This window comes from Acanthopagrus latus, chromosome 21, assembly GCF_904848185.1.
Source record: "Acanthopagrus latus isolate v.2019 chromosome 21, fAcaLat1.1, whole genome shotgun sequence".
Classification (NCBI taxonomy): domain Eukaryota; kingdom Metazoa; phylum Chordata; class Actinopteri; order Spariformes; family Sparidae; genus Acanthopagrus; species Acanthopagrus latus.
The window spans coordinates 6,015,594-6,033,059 of NC_051059.1; the positions used below are offsets into that span (position 1 = coordinate 6,015,594).

A 17,466-nucleotide genomic window follows, 5' to 3' on the forward strand; every position below is an offset into this window, starting at 1 on the left:
CATGTTTGGGTTTGTTTCAAAGTACCTGTTTGATATATATATATGTGTGTGTGTGTGTGTGTACGACAGGGCTTGTGTGTAAGCACACGTAGTTCTTTTGTGCCCGTGTGTCCTCAGATCTTCTGTCAGAGTGTTTGTGTCCTTAAAGTGAGTGCGCGTATGAATCATCTCAGTGTGATTGGCACGGAGGACCATGTTGGACAGAGGATAAATAGGCTCCCTGACTATGCAGAATATTCGCTGTCAGATTCAAACAGCGAGAAAAAAAACCTGAGTGTACCGGCGGCAGTGGGAATATTGATATCCTCTCGCTCGCGCTCTCTCCTTGCTTTCTGATCTCTCTTTTCGCATGTTTCCATCTCTTTTCTTCCCTCTCTCTGAGCTGCAGACTGCTTTACAGAAAAATCAGCAGTTTTGGAAAGAGGTGAGGATTGATTAAAAATTATGCAGAGAAAAGGGGGAGAATTGAAAGATTTAGAAATGCGGGCAATAAGGCGAACATCTCTGCAGGAGAAATAAATAAACAAGAGGGATTGTCCGTGGAGATGGCGTGCGTGTGTGTGTGGAGGAGGAGGAGGGATGAGATGGGTGAACTGGCGAAGAAGTTTCTCTGACGGGGTCCCTGCTACAGGGAGAGAGAGACAATCTGTCTAAGGAGGAGAGGTGTCACTTACACTGTGAGCACACACTCATCACCCCGCGCCCTCCCTCCATCCAGCACTCCATCACTCCGTCCCCCCTCCTCCGTTACCTCGCACACTCCATCACCCACCCACCTCCCTCCCATCCACCCCACCCTTGTCTGAGTGCGACAGGGCACCGGCTCTGACAAACCACAACGCACACACACTCATCTTTCTCCCTCATTCGCCCTTACGGGGAGCACTTATCACGCAGCGACCCCCGCCATTTTTCTGTGTTTAGGTTTATCTGTCCGGCGCACGTGTGTGATGTGAACATTCCTCAGAGCGTTCTCTTGTTGCTCACGTGGAACTCGCGCGCACACACACAAGGCCAATACAGAACCCTGTTTTAGCTCGAGCACGCCCCCTCCACGAATTTTCCAAAATGCATTCGACACCGTGACACACACACACACACCGCCGCCCTCACATTACCCTGAGACTGCTGACACTCCCACCCAGCTCCAGCGTTCGTGCATGCCTCCCACAGTTACATCTGATGGTCAAGAGTTTATAGAAAGACCAACTCTAATTTTAATAACCCAAAGCATTTTTATCAGTGGCTGAAAACACTAGAGATGATGGTTGCATGACTTATCCTCATCCCCCACAAAAGCCAATCCTCTGCGTTTGTCACAGCCGAACTGGGAAACATATCAACCAATCGCGCTGTTGCACTGACGCAAGCGCACAGAGTTGAGATTCAGGACAGTATCTAGTGATTTGGTGCGGATGCAGATGGACTTCTAATAAGCTTGGCGGTAGAGAATATCACACACAATACACAGGACAGTCAAGCATAGTGAGGTTATTCAAATATTAGACAGTAAAATTGTATGATTCGGGTGGGCTGAGCTGACCGCATCACACCACAGCACTCTGGATTGCGCAGTAAAAGAAGTTGCTGTTGTGAAACTGCAGGCATGTAGAGGGATAACCTGTGAGAGAGGGTTGTTTAATTCTTACCTCAGGGTCACCAAACTTCTTGAGTGTTTTTTTTGTTTTATCATATTTGATTTTTTACATGCAGTTTTTATGTCCAGGTGACCATTAAAAGGTGAAGTTCTGCCTCTCCTCCTAATTTGTATTGAGCCTGGTCTTGATGCCCCTAAATGACTGCCTGGGGGTGTTGCCAAGATGGCTGCCAAGTGGCAAGACCTGTCGAGAAGGACTTAGTTTGAACTAGTCTGAGGCAACACTATGTAAATTTTTTACCTAAAAATAAAGCTTTCTTCCTACCTTAAAGGTCCCATATTATACTTTTTTCATCAATTTCGCACAGCTGTCAGAGGTCCAACAACACTGTATTCGAAATGCATTGCCCCAAACCCATCCATGGTCCTGAATTTCAGCTGTCTAAAAGTGACTCAAGTGAGCTCTACTGAGAGCAGGCTGTTTCTGTGCCTGCACCTTTAAATGCTAATGAGCTTCATCTGTCAACGCCTGCCTTGCCTGCTAAATGTCCCTCTCAGGGAGACGATGCTGCTTGTGCTAGCCCTAGCATGCGCTAATAATATGGTGGTAATGTTACAGCTGCAGCAGGACGTTTCAGAATGGTTAGTGTGTCTGAATAATGTTAGTTTGTTCTGTATGCTGTTACAGTTTCTGCCATGTAGCTAATGGCTAACAGCTAGTGAAAGCTGTGTTTGTCTCCAACACAGTCTCCAAACTCTTGGACACCGTTCGCATCGTCTCTGTCTCCAGTCTCCACTATTTACTTCACGTCTATTATTTTTACTGTGACAACCAAGCTCCATTGTAATGTTATTAATATCAAACTAACTTCAAACGCCATTGCGTTGTGGACCAAAGTGGAGCTAACTAGTTAGCCAATTTCCAGCTGACTTCACCATACTCATAGGCAACTGTAAATACTGTCATACCTTACCTGTGGCTCGGGTGCAGTTGCTGGATCCGGTATGGGCGGGACTGATGTACTGACCCTTGTTACTGAAACAGTCCCATGTGAAGTGGTTGGCACACACATTCAAGCTAACACGAACCACAGCCGGCACGTTGTCGCTACAAATGAAAAGCAACCATTGTCTCTTCTGTTGTTCTGTAGCTGGGACAGAATGTAGGCACTGATGTTGATTTTTACAACCAACGAAAAAGTAATTTGCGCATCTAGCTCTGAGCGACGAAACACTGCTATCTTACTGCTGGACATACTGAACTTCACCTTGGGGATGGATGCTCCCCTCTTGGATACCTCCTATCACCGTGCAGAGGAGGCCTGCCTAATGTAAATTAATCCTTTCATTACATGATGAAAGGAGCTGAATTTGAACAGCCTGTAGGAGTGCCGTTTTACCAGTGGGTGGGCTGCAGAGACCATGTGGGAGTCACTTGTTTTCCTCATTCTGGGAGTTGGCAGGCTCAGAGAGGACCAGCTTACATATGTAGAGACCAGAGTAAACGTGTTTTTCATAATATGGGACCTTTGAAATCATTTTTGCTAGAACAGTATCTTGTCACAAGGTGAACGGTGTCTCTGTCACAGCCAGTCCAGCCCCCTGTCACTTGTTTCTGCGCTACGTAACCTCAGTGAGAGGGTAGGATCAGAGTGTTACATGTTTACTTTGAAATGAGTGAGCCAGTAGTGTATTTAGTTCGTAATTATCACCTATACCTATGTCTCACAAATTGTTACAGACCTGGGATTTGTATTTACGACAGTGGCGTTGCGCTCAGAAACTGTGGGGGGCACAAAATAAAGAAAATCTTCATAATGTTGCTATAACATTCGCTTAGTGAGTCTTGTCAGAGGCAGAGGGGACTAACAGAATAATTGATGTGATTGAGGAATGAGTGGTAGAGACAGTATAAACACTGCAGAACTGCTAAGCACTGTAAATTTCTAACTTACAGGAAGAGGAGGCAGTATTTTTTTACTCCTGCTATTCTTAGCTGCATAGTGTCAATCATTCATACTCAACACTGTCACCAGAGCCTCATAAAATGGAGATTGTCTTGGGCACATCACAGATTCTTCACCAATCTTGAGGGGTAGAGGAATAAATTAGTAGGTTCTCCTGGGAAATGGGAAAATAACTTTTGTTGCAATGAACAGTACAATGAGGCGCTGATCAGCGGATGCGGTGCAATAAAGTGACTGTACATGTCATTTTCTGAGTCAGCAAGCTGGATTTAGTGTAAAGTACTCTTTAATCTCCCCCTCTCTTTTCCACCCTTTCTACTAAATAAAAAAAATGCTAAAATGATGTGTACAATGCAAGGGCTCTAATGTGGGGGGATTATATTTGTTTGGTTTTCAGGTACTACTTTAGCCCTTGTTCTGAGTCCTTGAGTGATTTATTAAGCAAAAATGCAGAAAAATCCCTGGTTCCAGCTTCTCACATGTGAGGATTTGATCATTTCCTGTGTATTGAGTATCTCCCTGTTTTTGGACATTTGTTAGTAGAAAACTGGCCAAACAGGTTGTTGGTTTTTTCAAAGGACCTTTCACAGACCTAAACAAATGATTATTGAAAACACGGAAAGTAATCGGTGGTTGTAACCCCGGTTTACATGCTTAAACAGTCCCTTATCTCTACTTAATGTTGCCCTCCTCACACACACACACAGACACACTCCACAAGTGTAACCTTCCCCTGTCCTGCCATGCAGTGCTCCTCCAGTCTGTTTTGAAATTCAAATTTCCCTATACAATTTCCCTTTTAAATTCGCTTCACAGTTAGCAGAAATTAATTAGCTCACCTGCATGCTAGACTGGCGATACATAATACATCTCTATTCAAAGAGGTCGACCCGTAGGCATACATGCACCTGTGTGTGTGTGTGTGTGTGTGTGTGTGTGTGTGTGTGTGTGAATGTACATTACTGCGAGGCGAGGTTTCTAATCACAGAGGCGGTGCTTTCTCCCTGACTAGGATGGAAAATATGAAGATTCTGTTAACGTGTGTGAAAGGAAGTGAGCATATATAGGATGTATAGCTCTGTAAATGTGTGTGTGCGTGCATGTGTCCGTGTGTGTGTGCGTGCCCGTGCGCGTGACAGAATCTGAAGTGTGGGCACCGCTGTGTGTTCGGCGCCCTGCTGTCCTTGGCAGCTTGAGTTCTTTCTTGATTTTGCGCATTCTAAATCAAGATCATACATCACATTTGTCTGATGACAAGCGCAGCTTTGGACATTCCTGCCAACAAGCACAACAGCAGAGTCAAGAGAACAAAGGCTCCTCTAAATCCCCCTTTTGACTTTGTTCTTCCTCTGCCATCCTCTCTTCCCTCTGTCACTTGTCTCTTGTCTACTGTCTTATTTCCCTCTCAGATGTCCCATGTCTTTCTTTCTCTCTCTTTTTTTTTTTGTAACCAACTTGTGCACAAGACAGTGGTCTCTTTCTCGTTTTCCCTCTGTCTCTCCCTCTTCCCCTTTCTCTCTTTTTTTTCCCTCGGAGGAGATTAGCACAATCTCTCCTTCGCGTGAGAAAACAAACACAGATAATCCTGGGCGCGCTGCTGGCGTGTGACCGAGGATTAGCCAGCCGTTTTTAAGTGAGAGCATATGGAAATAATAATGACAAACTGACACATGCGCGAGCTGGCTTGTCCCCCAGGTGAGAGGAATGAAAGGCGCACAAATAGCAGGCTTACACAGCTCGCAGCGCCCCGAAAAACATACCTCAAAAGGGAACCTCCTGAATCAGGATACCGCCGGATTGGTATTAATGATGTTGTGACACGCCATGTGTTATGTCTGGTGATCCGACTGTGCCGTAGACATGCTTTTTAAATACACGCATGTAATGAGGTGTTGTGAAATCCAAGCCTGTTTTGGAAGTTTCTTCGCCGCGTCAGTGGATGTAAACGTTCTGACAGTCAAAACACAACGAGCCTTAAATGAAACATTAAATCATCACACGTCTGATTTGCATACTAAACGGCCACTGTGTAGTGAAGAAAATCAAACTGTTTAAATTTTAATATCTACCTAATGAGGTAGCCTGAGAATGCATATTCAGAGATATTTATCTATTTTTCCATAACTGAATAAACAAGCTGTTCTCAGAGGAAAATACAGTCCCCAGAACACTGTTTGGTGGCAGGGTCCACCAAATATAGACACAGTGAACCTGTGCAAAATTGTGTTACGGTTTGGGTTTCATTTATTTCCTGTTTTATTTTGAAGTTCTGTCCTGATGTATCGTGTTTCGCTTTTCATTTCCTCCCCTCGTCTGTTTTCCCGTCCTTTTCACGCCTCACCTGGGTTCAATTAGTTCATCGCCACTTGTGTCTTAGTTTCTTCTGTTCGTCCTTAGTCTCGCGCTGTTCTTTTTCCCGTTCCTGTTCGGTTTCACCTCTCTGTTCCTGTGTCTCCCTGTCCCACCTTCCTGTCTTGTATTTCCAGCTTCTGGATCCCGATTCACTGTGTTATTTTTGGTTGATATTTATCCTATTGGTTTGTACTTCAGTACTACAGTTTGTAGCTTGTTTGCTTTTGTTTCTTAGTTTTCCCCAGTTTTGTTTTCTGCCCTTTGTTGACACATTTTTGGGATTTATTGTAGCTGTACTTCCGTTTTTTGTTAATAAAGCTGTGTGTCTGTGTGTGTTAATGAACAGTTGTCCTTTTTTTATGCCTAATCAGACCAACTATTTGTTTTCAAGAGTGAATAATCTGAATAAACAGACTGACCTTAAAGGAAAACACAATTTCACATTGTTTTACTTTGTTTACATGCAGCGGACCCCGCCACCCTTCTAGCTTCAACCAGTGTTTCTGGGGACCTTATTTTCCACTGAGAACAGCTTGTTTATCCAGTTATGGAAAAGATAAATGGTCATGATTTTCTATTTTATTTGTTCCTATTTCTGTTTGAATTAGTACCTCATTAATGCTGTGAATATTCAAATTCTTTCTTCTTCAGAACTAGATAGAGCCCCTTTAAGGTCACACTATTTATACAGTTTATTCAGTCATGAAAAATGCAGAGTTTGTTCACTTCAATTTTTTCAGGCATAAAGAAAATCAGTCCATGAAGATATTTCTCTTCTGATTGCAGTTTCTACACCTTTGCGCATCTGCGCCCATCATGAGATGACAGGGCTTTCTATGTCTGTTTCCTTTCTTCTAATTGCTCTTCACTGTAGCGCCTGATTAGACTTTGATTAGTTTATTGATCTGGAGGAAAGCTCGACCATCTCACGGCCCCCCCCCCGAATGTAACCCTCTGGCCATTAGGGGTCACTGCAGCCACTGTACTGGAGAGCCTTTGGCTAATTCTTCAATTACCTGCCACTTACAGCGTGGCCTTGTTCACATGCTGTATCAAAAATCTATTAGCAGCAATATGCACATTCATTAGTGGCAATATGTAATAAGTAAATGAGTGGAGTGGAGTCGAGCTGAGAGGTTGAAACGACGGAGACGAATGGAAAAGAAAGGGCGTCAAATAAAAACGGAGCAGAGGAAATTAATCTGAAATGAACGGATGAACAGTGCGCGTCTGCACTGAAGCGGGAGTTGGCGTGTGTGCGTGTCGCGCGTGCGTGTGTTTCCGTGTGTTTGTGCGCCTGGACGAGGCAGACCTGGGCTGAGTCAGAGCTGCAGACAAACAACACACACACTGTCTGACATGGCCTCCAGACACAAACCACAGTGAGGACGAGGCGAGGGGGGTGGGGGGGGGGGGGGGGGGTTGGGTGTAGTGTGTGTGTGTGGGGGGGGGGGATTGGGTGGGGGAGGTTCGCTCTGTTTATGAATGTGTGTGTGTGTGTGTGTGTGTGGGTGTGCGTGTGCGTGTGCGTGTTCTCGCTTGTGTGTCTCCCCGCTCTAAATATTTGGACATGTGTGGTGAGATCAGACAGAGAGAGAGAGCAACGAAATGCAAAGAGACAGTGGCTGATGATGAGAAGAGGAGGAGGAGGAGGAGGAGGTGGAGGAGGAGGAGGAGGAGAAGGAGGAAGAGGGAGGTGAGGATGGGGTTGTAAGGGGGGGGTGTGGGTGTAGATAGAGGATGGGAGAATGGGAGAAGGAGAGAAATCTTTTTATTGCTGGGGGTCTCTGCGGGACTGACAGTAAATAAGCAGTGATAAGCAGCAGGCAGCTTCACTCGGCGCCCTGACTTGCAGGCTGTTAATGACCCAGCTTCTCTGTGTGGCGTGTCCCTGCCTAACCCTCCTCGCCTCCTCGCCGTCTTACCCTCTTCCTCCCCCTCTGCTCGCTGGCACGTCTTCCTCGCCTTCAACTGTCTGCCTCCCTCTCCTTCGCCTCCATTTTGTCATTCTCCCCTTCGCCTCGTTCTCAACTATCTTCCAACCTGCTTCCTCCAGCTCCCTCTATTGACTCTATTTATCTGCTGTTAACCCCCCACCACCAAGACCCGCCAGCCCCCAAACAGACCCCCCCCCCCCCAGGCTTCCTCCTCCTCCTCCTCCTCCCTCTCAGCTCAGCCTCCCACCCGCCTCCCATCCGACACATCATTCCGAGGTGAAGACGAGCCTGGCATCCCTCAGCTGCAGCCTCGTTGCGGCTCCGCTTCTCCTCATTCCTCACAGTTTAAACACAGCCAGCTGCAAGGTCAAGTGTGTTATATTGATGTGCGCATCTCTCTCTCTCTCTGTGGTCTACCGGTGCTTGTGTAGGTGTGCGTCTCCCACTCTGTGTGTGTGTGTGTGTGTGTGTGTGTGTGTGTGTGGGTGCGAGAGGGAGTGCACAGCTTAGATCAACGGTTAAAGAGATTCAGCCCACAGCAGCGAGATGACCAGCAAGGTCAAGGCCGACTCTGTGGCAACACAAATTGTTCCGCTCGGAAATCCTTTTCCTCCTCCGGGGGCACGCAGATCATCCTGCACCCCTGCTTCGACTCCCCGCAGTCCGCAAAGGCTTCTGACATGGACATTCCATCATTAAAAAGCAAACAAAAACCGCACGACTGTTTTATTTTTTTTTTTTGTTTGTTTGACAAAGTGGAAACCGAGGGGGGGGTGAGCTTAGTGCTAATTTTACGCTTTGTTCGCTTTTAATTCTATTAGCCCTCATCTAGAATGTTTTTTTCATGAGACGTGCGTGGATTCCCTGAAAAGACTAAATCCCTTTTAACCTATTCGAGTCAGATCTTTTTTTTCCTGCGCGCGAAGGGCTGAACTGTAACGACACCCACCTGGAAACAGGCGCCTCGCAGCATGCGTAAATATGCAGTGAGCGCTGCGCTCGGCTCCCGATCCGCACGTAGCCTGCGAGTCTTTTGGTTTCAATATTTAACCCGTAGCAGAACTCCCGGTCTAATATACGTCTGCGCCTCTCTCCCGGTGCATTTGTCGAGGGATTAAAACCACAAAGCAGCACGAGGGAGGCCATGTTGAAACACTAATTGAACGTTTTGCGCGTCTTCTGAGATTGCCGCCGATCAATGCGACGGGAGGAAATGTAGCGGGCGGGGGGTGTTTTGCCGTATTTGTTTACATGTAATCTTCCCGCCGGTTTACCAGCCACCCAGCACATGTTGAACTGATCGATTCTGCTTTTGCACACAGCAGGTACACCCCCCCCCCCCCCGCCTTCTACCCTGCCTGTGGCTTCTTCTGTCTTGTTGTTGCCATGCTGCCTCCTCTCCTTATCTACCTCTTCATTCTAGCTTTTTTTCCTTCTTCGTCTTTTTTTTTTATATATATCTTTGTGCATTTCTACCTTTCTGTGCCTCTCAGTCTCTAGCTGTGCTAATTTCTCTCTATGGCTGTCACTGATTTGCAGCTCCTGCTGTCTCTGCTTCTCTCTGTGGTTCCTTCATACTCTTACTCTCTTGTTATACTGCACTCTCTGCTGTCACTGCCTCTCAGGACCTCATTTTAGCACCCCACCCCCCCACCCCCCACCCTCAGTGCTCCTCTCCCATACTTCATCCCTTCTCTTTCTCTTCATTCGCAGGTCCTCGCCTTCGATTTCTTTCTTTCTTGCATCTCTCCCTGTATCCAGTCCTCTTCCCTGCCTACCTGCTTCTGTTCAAAGGGGGCTCATACTGGGCTTGGAAATCCTGCTCTGCACACCTGAGACAGAGCCTTACACAGTGATGAATCCACATGCACTTGCAGCGTGGCTACCTGACTTCAAGAACTCACACACACACACACACACACACACACACACACACACACACACACACACAACAATACTTGTGCACTCACAAGAGAAAACACCTGAGCCTCACACGGGCTTCACTGAAATGGGCTTTTGAATGCAATTTTCCTGACAGATTTTGCCAAATTGCTCTTCTTTTGTGCAGACTGTCTCTATTCTCCGAACAGCCTCAACTTTTTCGAAATGGCTTCATTTCAGAAACATTTTGGATGAAAGAATCTAAGGGGGCGCACAAGTTTGGAGGCCTTTCTTCAAGTCCAATATGTGACCATTTTTAAACTCCGCCAAATATTGGGGAGAATACTGCCTCCGTACAGGAATGAGACAGTGCTCCTGGAGGTGTGCAAGACAGGATGACAGACACCAGCTGTTCAACACAAAGGCTACGATTGCTGCGGAAGCATTTAACAGATTGACTGATTAGCAGATTGACTCCTGAGTCCTAAAGTCCCGCTCCAGTCAAAAATCTGTTTTAGTTTTGTTCCCTCAATTGGATGGTTGAGCTTCAACGTGCAGAGTGATGCATGTGTAGAAGGTTCAGCAGGAGTTTGCTACAACTGGTTTGGGGGGTAGGACCGCACAGTATATTGTTTCAGCATTTGCATAACCACATCATAGAGCGCCCAATCAAGGTCAAGAAGGCAAATGTACACTTTTTGCTGCTTGATACAGAAAGAAAATTCTCATTTTCTATGACTTGTCTATGAGAGGAATCTGTCTGATATGACTTAGTTTAATGTGTGGCCTGTGATTAAATAATCACAATCACTTTTGATCAATTTATCAACCAAAGCAGGGTTTAGGTTGTTTGTTAAAATGCACTCCTATAGAATTACCCCAATTATTTTCAAATGACAGGGGGGTCACCGGGGTGATGAATGGTGATTAATTACTTGCAAATAGAGCAATTCAACTTATATCTGGTGAAAATGTGTGTTTTTGTTTTGAAGTAGTTGTTGTTGTTGTTGTTGTTGTTGTTTTTTATCGTAATATATAGCAGAGAATACCAAAACATTGCAATGTCAGTTTTTTTATGAGAGAGCCAATCATGGTCCATGAGCATCTTTTTTGATGAGGGCAGAGTGGGTGTAATGTTTCAAACAATGCTTCAAACAATGATTTAATCCAACTTCTTTTCTGGGAAAAAAAAAAAACAAAACATCAGATACAAATATTATTGAAGGCATTTTATGATTTAGTATGATCTAAGACATGTCTGAAGGGAATCTTTAATAACTGCCTGACCATTTAGGCCAGATATAAATAAGAATAAAAAAATCTAATTTCTGCCTATTTCCAGCATCTCAAATGGTTGGATTTGCTGTTTTATTGTATTTTTGACTGTAGGTCGGACATAAAAATGAATAGCAAGACACCACTTTTGGTTCTGGGACACTGTGATGTGCACAGTCAGAAAATATTAAGAAATGAATTTAAAAATAGCAATAACCAGAATGATCAGTTGTTGCAGCCGAGTGTTTAATCTAAAAAATTCTCCAAAACAAGGCTCCTTTATTGTTGGTTTTCGAAAATAACACTATTTCAATGTATTTTTGGGGGCAAAAAAATCCCATGAAAGGAGCAAAACCAACTGGTCCATCTTACAATGCTGTTTGACTTCCCTACTCTGCCTGTTGCCCCAAGTCCATTTGTCCATTAGTGATGATGTAATTCTCTAAAAATGGCTCAAAAACATATACCTTCCCATTTGGAGAGAAAGACTAACTACCCAAGAACAGCCAGGCAGCAGCTGTAGTTTTCTGCAGATGTTGCTCAGTCTGAAATATTCTACTTGTTTGGGACTATTTTCAGCAGCGAGTTTGGTGCAGCTGGAAATAAAACTTCAGTGGTGTATTTTCAATTTTTTTTTTTTTTTAAGTGGGACTGAATCAAAATAAACTACACTGTTTACTGTAGAAACATGTCACCCGTTCAACCAACAGTTCCTTAGAGGGTTTTATGAGCTCTAATGCACAGGCGAACATGATATATAGGGCTAGGCAACTTGCGAGTGAGATCAATGTGTTTTGTTTTTTTTTTTTTCATGGGATCTGTTGACATGAGAAAACACATCTCCAGCACAACTGTTTAATATCAGCGTCATCCTAGCACCCATACACGTTCTGCATATATGAGCAGACATACTCTGAACACATGAAACTCGCAAAGCACACAGTGATGACTTGGATCCTTGGATCAGAGAGGGGGTTTACGCCGTTAATGTAGACACACGTGTATTTTTATTGAAGCCTCTCCAACACTCAGTGGAAATGAAAGCATCACATCTCAGACACGCCGCCCACACAGGGACTGCCTCCCCATTAAGTCTGCGCTACACGCGAGGCCCCTCTCTCCTGACACAGACACAGATGTACCTCAACAAGCCTCGCCGGTAACGAGCCGGTGTCAGAACTCATCCCCCCCCCCCGCCGTGCAAACGCATCTTCATAAGAATGTGATAATTGGAGACGACAGGCAGCTTAGGGGAATGACCATTTGAAATTGAAATCTAAGATCACACAGAAGGAAACCGCCGGCTGAACTCAGGATGGAGAGGCAGAACCTCATTGATCCCTCCGCGCATGCAAACGTCGCGCATGGGGAGATCTTTTTTTTTTTTTTGCTGGGAGGCAGCCGTCAAAACACCTCAAAACCGGTCAAAACATTTTTCCCCTGCTCAGGCTTTCGCAAACATTTGCATTTAGATGCGTCATGCTTTGACTCAGCTTTGAACGGGTGTTTCATTATGTTTGCTTTAAACAGATGGAAATATTGATAAAAGGAGAGGCTGGATCACAGTGAGTCAGGCAGGAAATTCATTTGTCAGGAGCTCTTCAAAAACACTGTCGTCTGATGGGAGTCAAATAAGGAGAACAAGTGAGTTGAATTCAGATCACCTGTCGTCAAACCTCATACAGCGTCTTTGTGTATTCCCAGGTTAATGGGCACAGGCAACATGTTGTTTTTTTTTATCTTTTTAGTCGTAAACAAAACAAAACTTCTCTCTCATGAATCTATCTACAATACCGATGTCACCGACCCTCCTCCCCCTCAGCATCTGTTCCTCTCCTCTCCTGTCCTGCCCTCGTTTATTTTGCCTGCTTTCTATCACTAGATATAAAATATAGACGAAAAAGTGAAGCCAATGCTATAAACCTGGACTCTGTATGTAAGCTTATGAGCAATTGACCCTACTTCTAACTTGATTTATTGCCTTAGTAAACTGTTTTCAAATGAGTACAAGACCTCAATCGCTCGTTTCAAGTCTTCTCCAATCAGTGCCGCCAAATGTACAATATTGATCGCATGTGGATGATAATTTAGCCCTTTGTACGCTAGACGTTCAGCAATACCAAAAGTGCCATAATTTATGATAATTACCTTCGCCAACTACTCAACTGATTTCAACGAAACTTGGGTGGAGAGTGGGCTTCAATCCAGAATAGACCCCATTAACTGTTTTGGTGTGTATCCAGATAAATAGATAGATCCAGGGTTCAGTTTCTTGAACACTGTAAGCTAGGGAATTTTTCAACATTTTCGCTAAAGTTTCAGGGGATAATACATGGATCTTGGTGGGGAAAAAAATGAAGTGTATTTAGGTGGCTGGTGTCTATGAATCAGTACGAAAGGAGACTGTTGGGCCTAGGCGGAGGTATGCGCGCCACTGAGTGCAACTCTATTTTGACCACTTTGTGACACTCGCATTAGTAGTTGGTTTTCGTCTGAGTCCTGAGTCTCACACAATGTCTTTCCAGCCAGTCATGCTGTGACAGTGAACATGATTCGGCAGCACAGCTGTCATCGCCTCTCCTGCTGCTCGACGCTTAATTGAGGTGGAGCTTGAACTTTCTTTCTTAATTACGCCGTGCTGAAGTGGAGTTGTTTTGAATGCACCAGTAAGCCCAGTTTACTTTAGTATTTAATTAGTTTAGCTTATGGCAATAACTGTTTTCATGCAGAATATGAACAGGCTTGTAGTCGTGCCGTCTTGTAATTTAATTGTGTAATGTAGGCTATTATTTTTGTCTTTTGTCAGACTGAATGACTAATGGGCACCCCCTTCCATGGATCATAGTTACATCAAGTTTCTTTTGAGAAAAGCTGATGTTGGCAGAGAGACATTTATGTCTATTCATTAGCTTGGTTATGAGTCACAGATGATAATTTCACCCCAAAAATGATGATCATTTTAGGGCTGTGGAAAAATAATTTAATATCTTCCATCTGACAACACCGCCTTCAGTACTGGTGCAGTACTGGTTTTAGTCGCTCCCTCCATCTGTAATGCCCTCTGTTTCCTTCATCTCCACTCACCTTGTTGAGCGTGATGACCGCCTCTTGGTTCACTCCGGTGATGTTGAACGTGTCCCCGGTCTCCCCCTCCAGGATGGTATATTCCAGCTTGGCGTTCTCGCCGAGGTCGGCGTCGGTCGCCGAGATACGGCCTATCTCAGCCCCCGGGATGGCCAGCTCCGACACGGAGAAGGACCACATACCTGAGAAAAGACACATAATGGCTCATGTTAGGGAATTTCATGCGCTGATACACTTCATTTGTCGGTTAAACATTTCGTTTTATCATTTGACCTGCTTTCGAATTGCCTTTCCTCACCTGTGCCAAGCCAATATTTACAATATTTCACTCAGATAAGGAGAGGCATTTAATTTAACAGAACTGAGAGGATGAAGGAGAGAGATAAAACGGGAGAAAGGCAGAGTCTGCGATTGAGCGCTCAGCGTTGAGGTGTTATTAAAAGCCAGGTAAAATATGGCCAGAAAATCTCCGGTTAAAAAAATAAATTAATAGAAGCTAGGATTAAAAAACAGAAGGAACAGAGGAGATAAAGAAAAAGGCAGAGATTACAGGTAAGAAAGGCTGCTCTGTCTGCCTCAAAACATTTGAACTTGATGATATGAGCTAACTATTCATCAGAAACAGACACTTTTTGGGGCCAGTCCTCACTCCTGCCACGAGTATTAGCAAAGATAACAGGCTCTTTCATGGGCGCCGCCGTCATGTTTGGGCCCATTAAAGCAGCAAAAATTAGAGTCCCTCTGCTGCCTTTGCAGTTTATGTTATAGGGACACACAGTGCATTTCTCTTATGATTCACCCGATGCACCTATCTGATGAAAAATATGGAGCACCAGACGTGGCATGGAACATCTGTGAACTTCCATTAGTGCAGAGACACATATGCACACATAATTTCAAATATCCGCCTCCCACATTAATTCAAGCCAACACACACACACACACACACGCACACACACACACACACACTCTGGGACACACACACCCGGGCCGCCGGCTGCTCTGACAAGAATAAGTGTGGCAGGAAAGATAGAAATTGAGCGAGGGAAAAGGTAAGATATCACTATTTGGCTCGCACACACAGAACAGACAGGCTCATTCAAACAGAGCCGTTATCTGCTCAGCTAAAGCTAAGGGAATCAGATAGACCTGTAAATGTGAGCGAGGACAACATTCTCCAAACACGTTGGGTTGACAGAATAAAAGATAGCCAGCACTTCAACATGACAGTATCTGGGCCAACGCGCAGTCAGACGAATTCCGTAAATCTGACGACATCACAGCGAGACAAGATGTGAGGTTCTTTCAATTTTGTGGATCAGGATTAGAGTTTTCCCACTTCAAACGGGCCCCGGCGACTGAAGTTACCAGTCAGGGTGTTTGATTGTTCTCTTTTCTGTTGTCTGTTGATGTCATTTGTAATATAGGCCGAGTCGTTAATTTCAAAAACAAACAGGGGCTTTCTCACCCCAACAAGTGTTCTAACCTCAACCACAAAAACAGGCTGTCGGCTCTGACCTGTTGCGTGGGAGTTTCCTGTGTTGTCTGGCACCGGGACGTTGGCGGCAAACACAACATTGCGCTGTAACAAGATGATCAGTGTTTCTTTTCACTTCAGCTGTCAGTGGTTTAAAAGGGTAAGTTCCCCCCAAAAATGAAAATTCAGTCATCATCTACTCCTGCCCACGCTAACGGACAGTAGGGTGAAGTCCACAAAACATTTCTGGAGCTTTACAGCAAAATAGTGTTGTGGTGTTGTCGAAGTAGATGGGGACTTGTTTTAAAGCCTACAAAAACAAGCAGAAAAAAAAACTTGAAATGGCTCCATCCAGCTTGTCCGGTTTAATCCAAGTCTTTAAAAGCCCAGAGATCTGAAATTGATTTAGAAAAATTTACACCACGGTACAGAGAGAGTGCATGCTTTTAGCTTAGCAGCTGGGGATGCCTGGTTTAGAAAAAGGTGTAAATAACGTCTTTTCAAAACAAAGGACGGTGGACGAGCTGTACGGAGCCATTTTATGTCTGTTTTTCGGTTGTTTTTTTTTTTTTTTTTTCGATTTTAACACAAGTCCCCATCTACCTGAGTTGTTAGGGAGAATGCTACAAAGCTGTTCTGCTGCGAAGCTCCAGAAATGTTTTGTTGACTACAAAATTTTACCTGACCTTCCATTGGAAGTGTGGAAATAATGAATACATTTCACTTGTCCTTTAATGTTGCTGTGTTTTTGTGACTATTACAATGACAATTCAGGTTTTTGTTTTGTTTTTTTTGTTTTTTTATTATCTGGTCTAACACTGTATGGGTGACTTTTGGACAAGCAAGAAATTCCAGACTATTTGGATTCTATATAGTATATTTATTCAGTAAATACAACAAAGTAAAAAGTTATCTCCCAGTATAAAAATCCAGATGCTTTTTCATAGATTGCTGGTGGGGAAATAGCTCTCTATTTTTCTTTTATTGAGCCTGAAAAAATTTGGAATCAGCAAAGCATGTGTGAGTTTTAGTTGTAGAATGTAAACGCCCCCAGGTTGTTAAAACTCCAAAACCATCACGGACTATTGATAGGAAGCAGACTGTGCACAGTGGTCTCCAGTGTTGAATGATCCACCCCTATCTTTTCCCTGAAGCCTTGTCTACACAGGAGGCCGTGTTTTTCACTCCATCCACCTCAAGAAAAAAGACACACCTCAGTTTAAATCAATACAGCAATCCACATGAGGGTCGTGCTTCGCTCGTGTTTTACATGACATGACTCAAAGAGTATGTTTATATTTCGAGTCCATTTTCTTCTGTTTTACACACGCAACTTCAGCCCGGCCAGAACACAAATGGCCCACTCTGAATACTGAGCCTGAACACATCTTGTGCAGACACTGACAAAGGACTAAAGCGGCTGCTCTGCTTACTTAGCACTGTTACAACACCACCTGTGTGGACAGACTGTCAGAGGATTTGCACCTATACACTGAGCAACCACTGAGCTTTTGGCATAAAGCAATCACATGTAGAGTTAATTATATAATGATGCACACTGTGACACACTGCGATTCACTAGATTCTTGTCTAGAAGTCACTTCTGGACAACAACTGCAACCCTGATTCTAAAACTGTTTGGACACTGTCCTAAACAAGAATAAAAAAAACAGGATCCAAACTACAGACATCAGTTCTACTTTGTGTGTCTGAGCCCATGTAGTAACATCCTTTATACAGTCATGTGCGCTACAAGGTGCTGCACCTCACTCCATCCTTGCTTGTGAATGACTGAATCTTTCGAGGACGCCCCTTTTGTATCCAGTCATGATACGAGCTACTGCTACCAAAGAACCTGTTCACCTGTAGAATGCTCCAAACGTGTTTTTGGAGCAT

The 17,466-nt window shown here is 44.4% G+C and overlaps 1 protein-coding gene across 3 annotated transcripts in view; it reads right to left on the reverse strand.

Moving 5' to 3' along the window:
• LOC119011667 overlaps positions 1 to 17,466 on the reverse strand; it is a 170,893-nt gene that overhangs the window by 30,730 nt on the left and 122,697 nt on the right. For all 3 annotated transcript variants that reach the window (XM_037084983.1, XM_037084984.1, XM_037084985.1), the window contains exon 6: positions 14,094 to 14,275. In XM_037084983.1, coding sequence (XP_036940878.1) covers positions 14,094 to 14,275 — 182 coding nt within the window. The remainder of the gene's footprint in view (positions 1 to 14,093; positions 14,276 to 17,466) is intronic.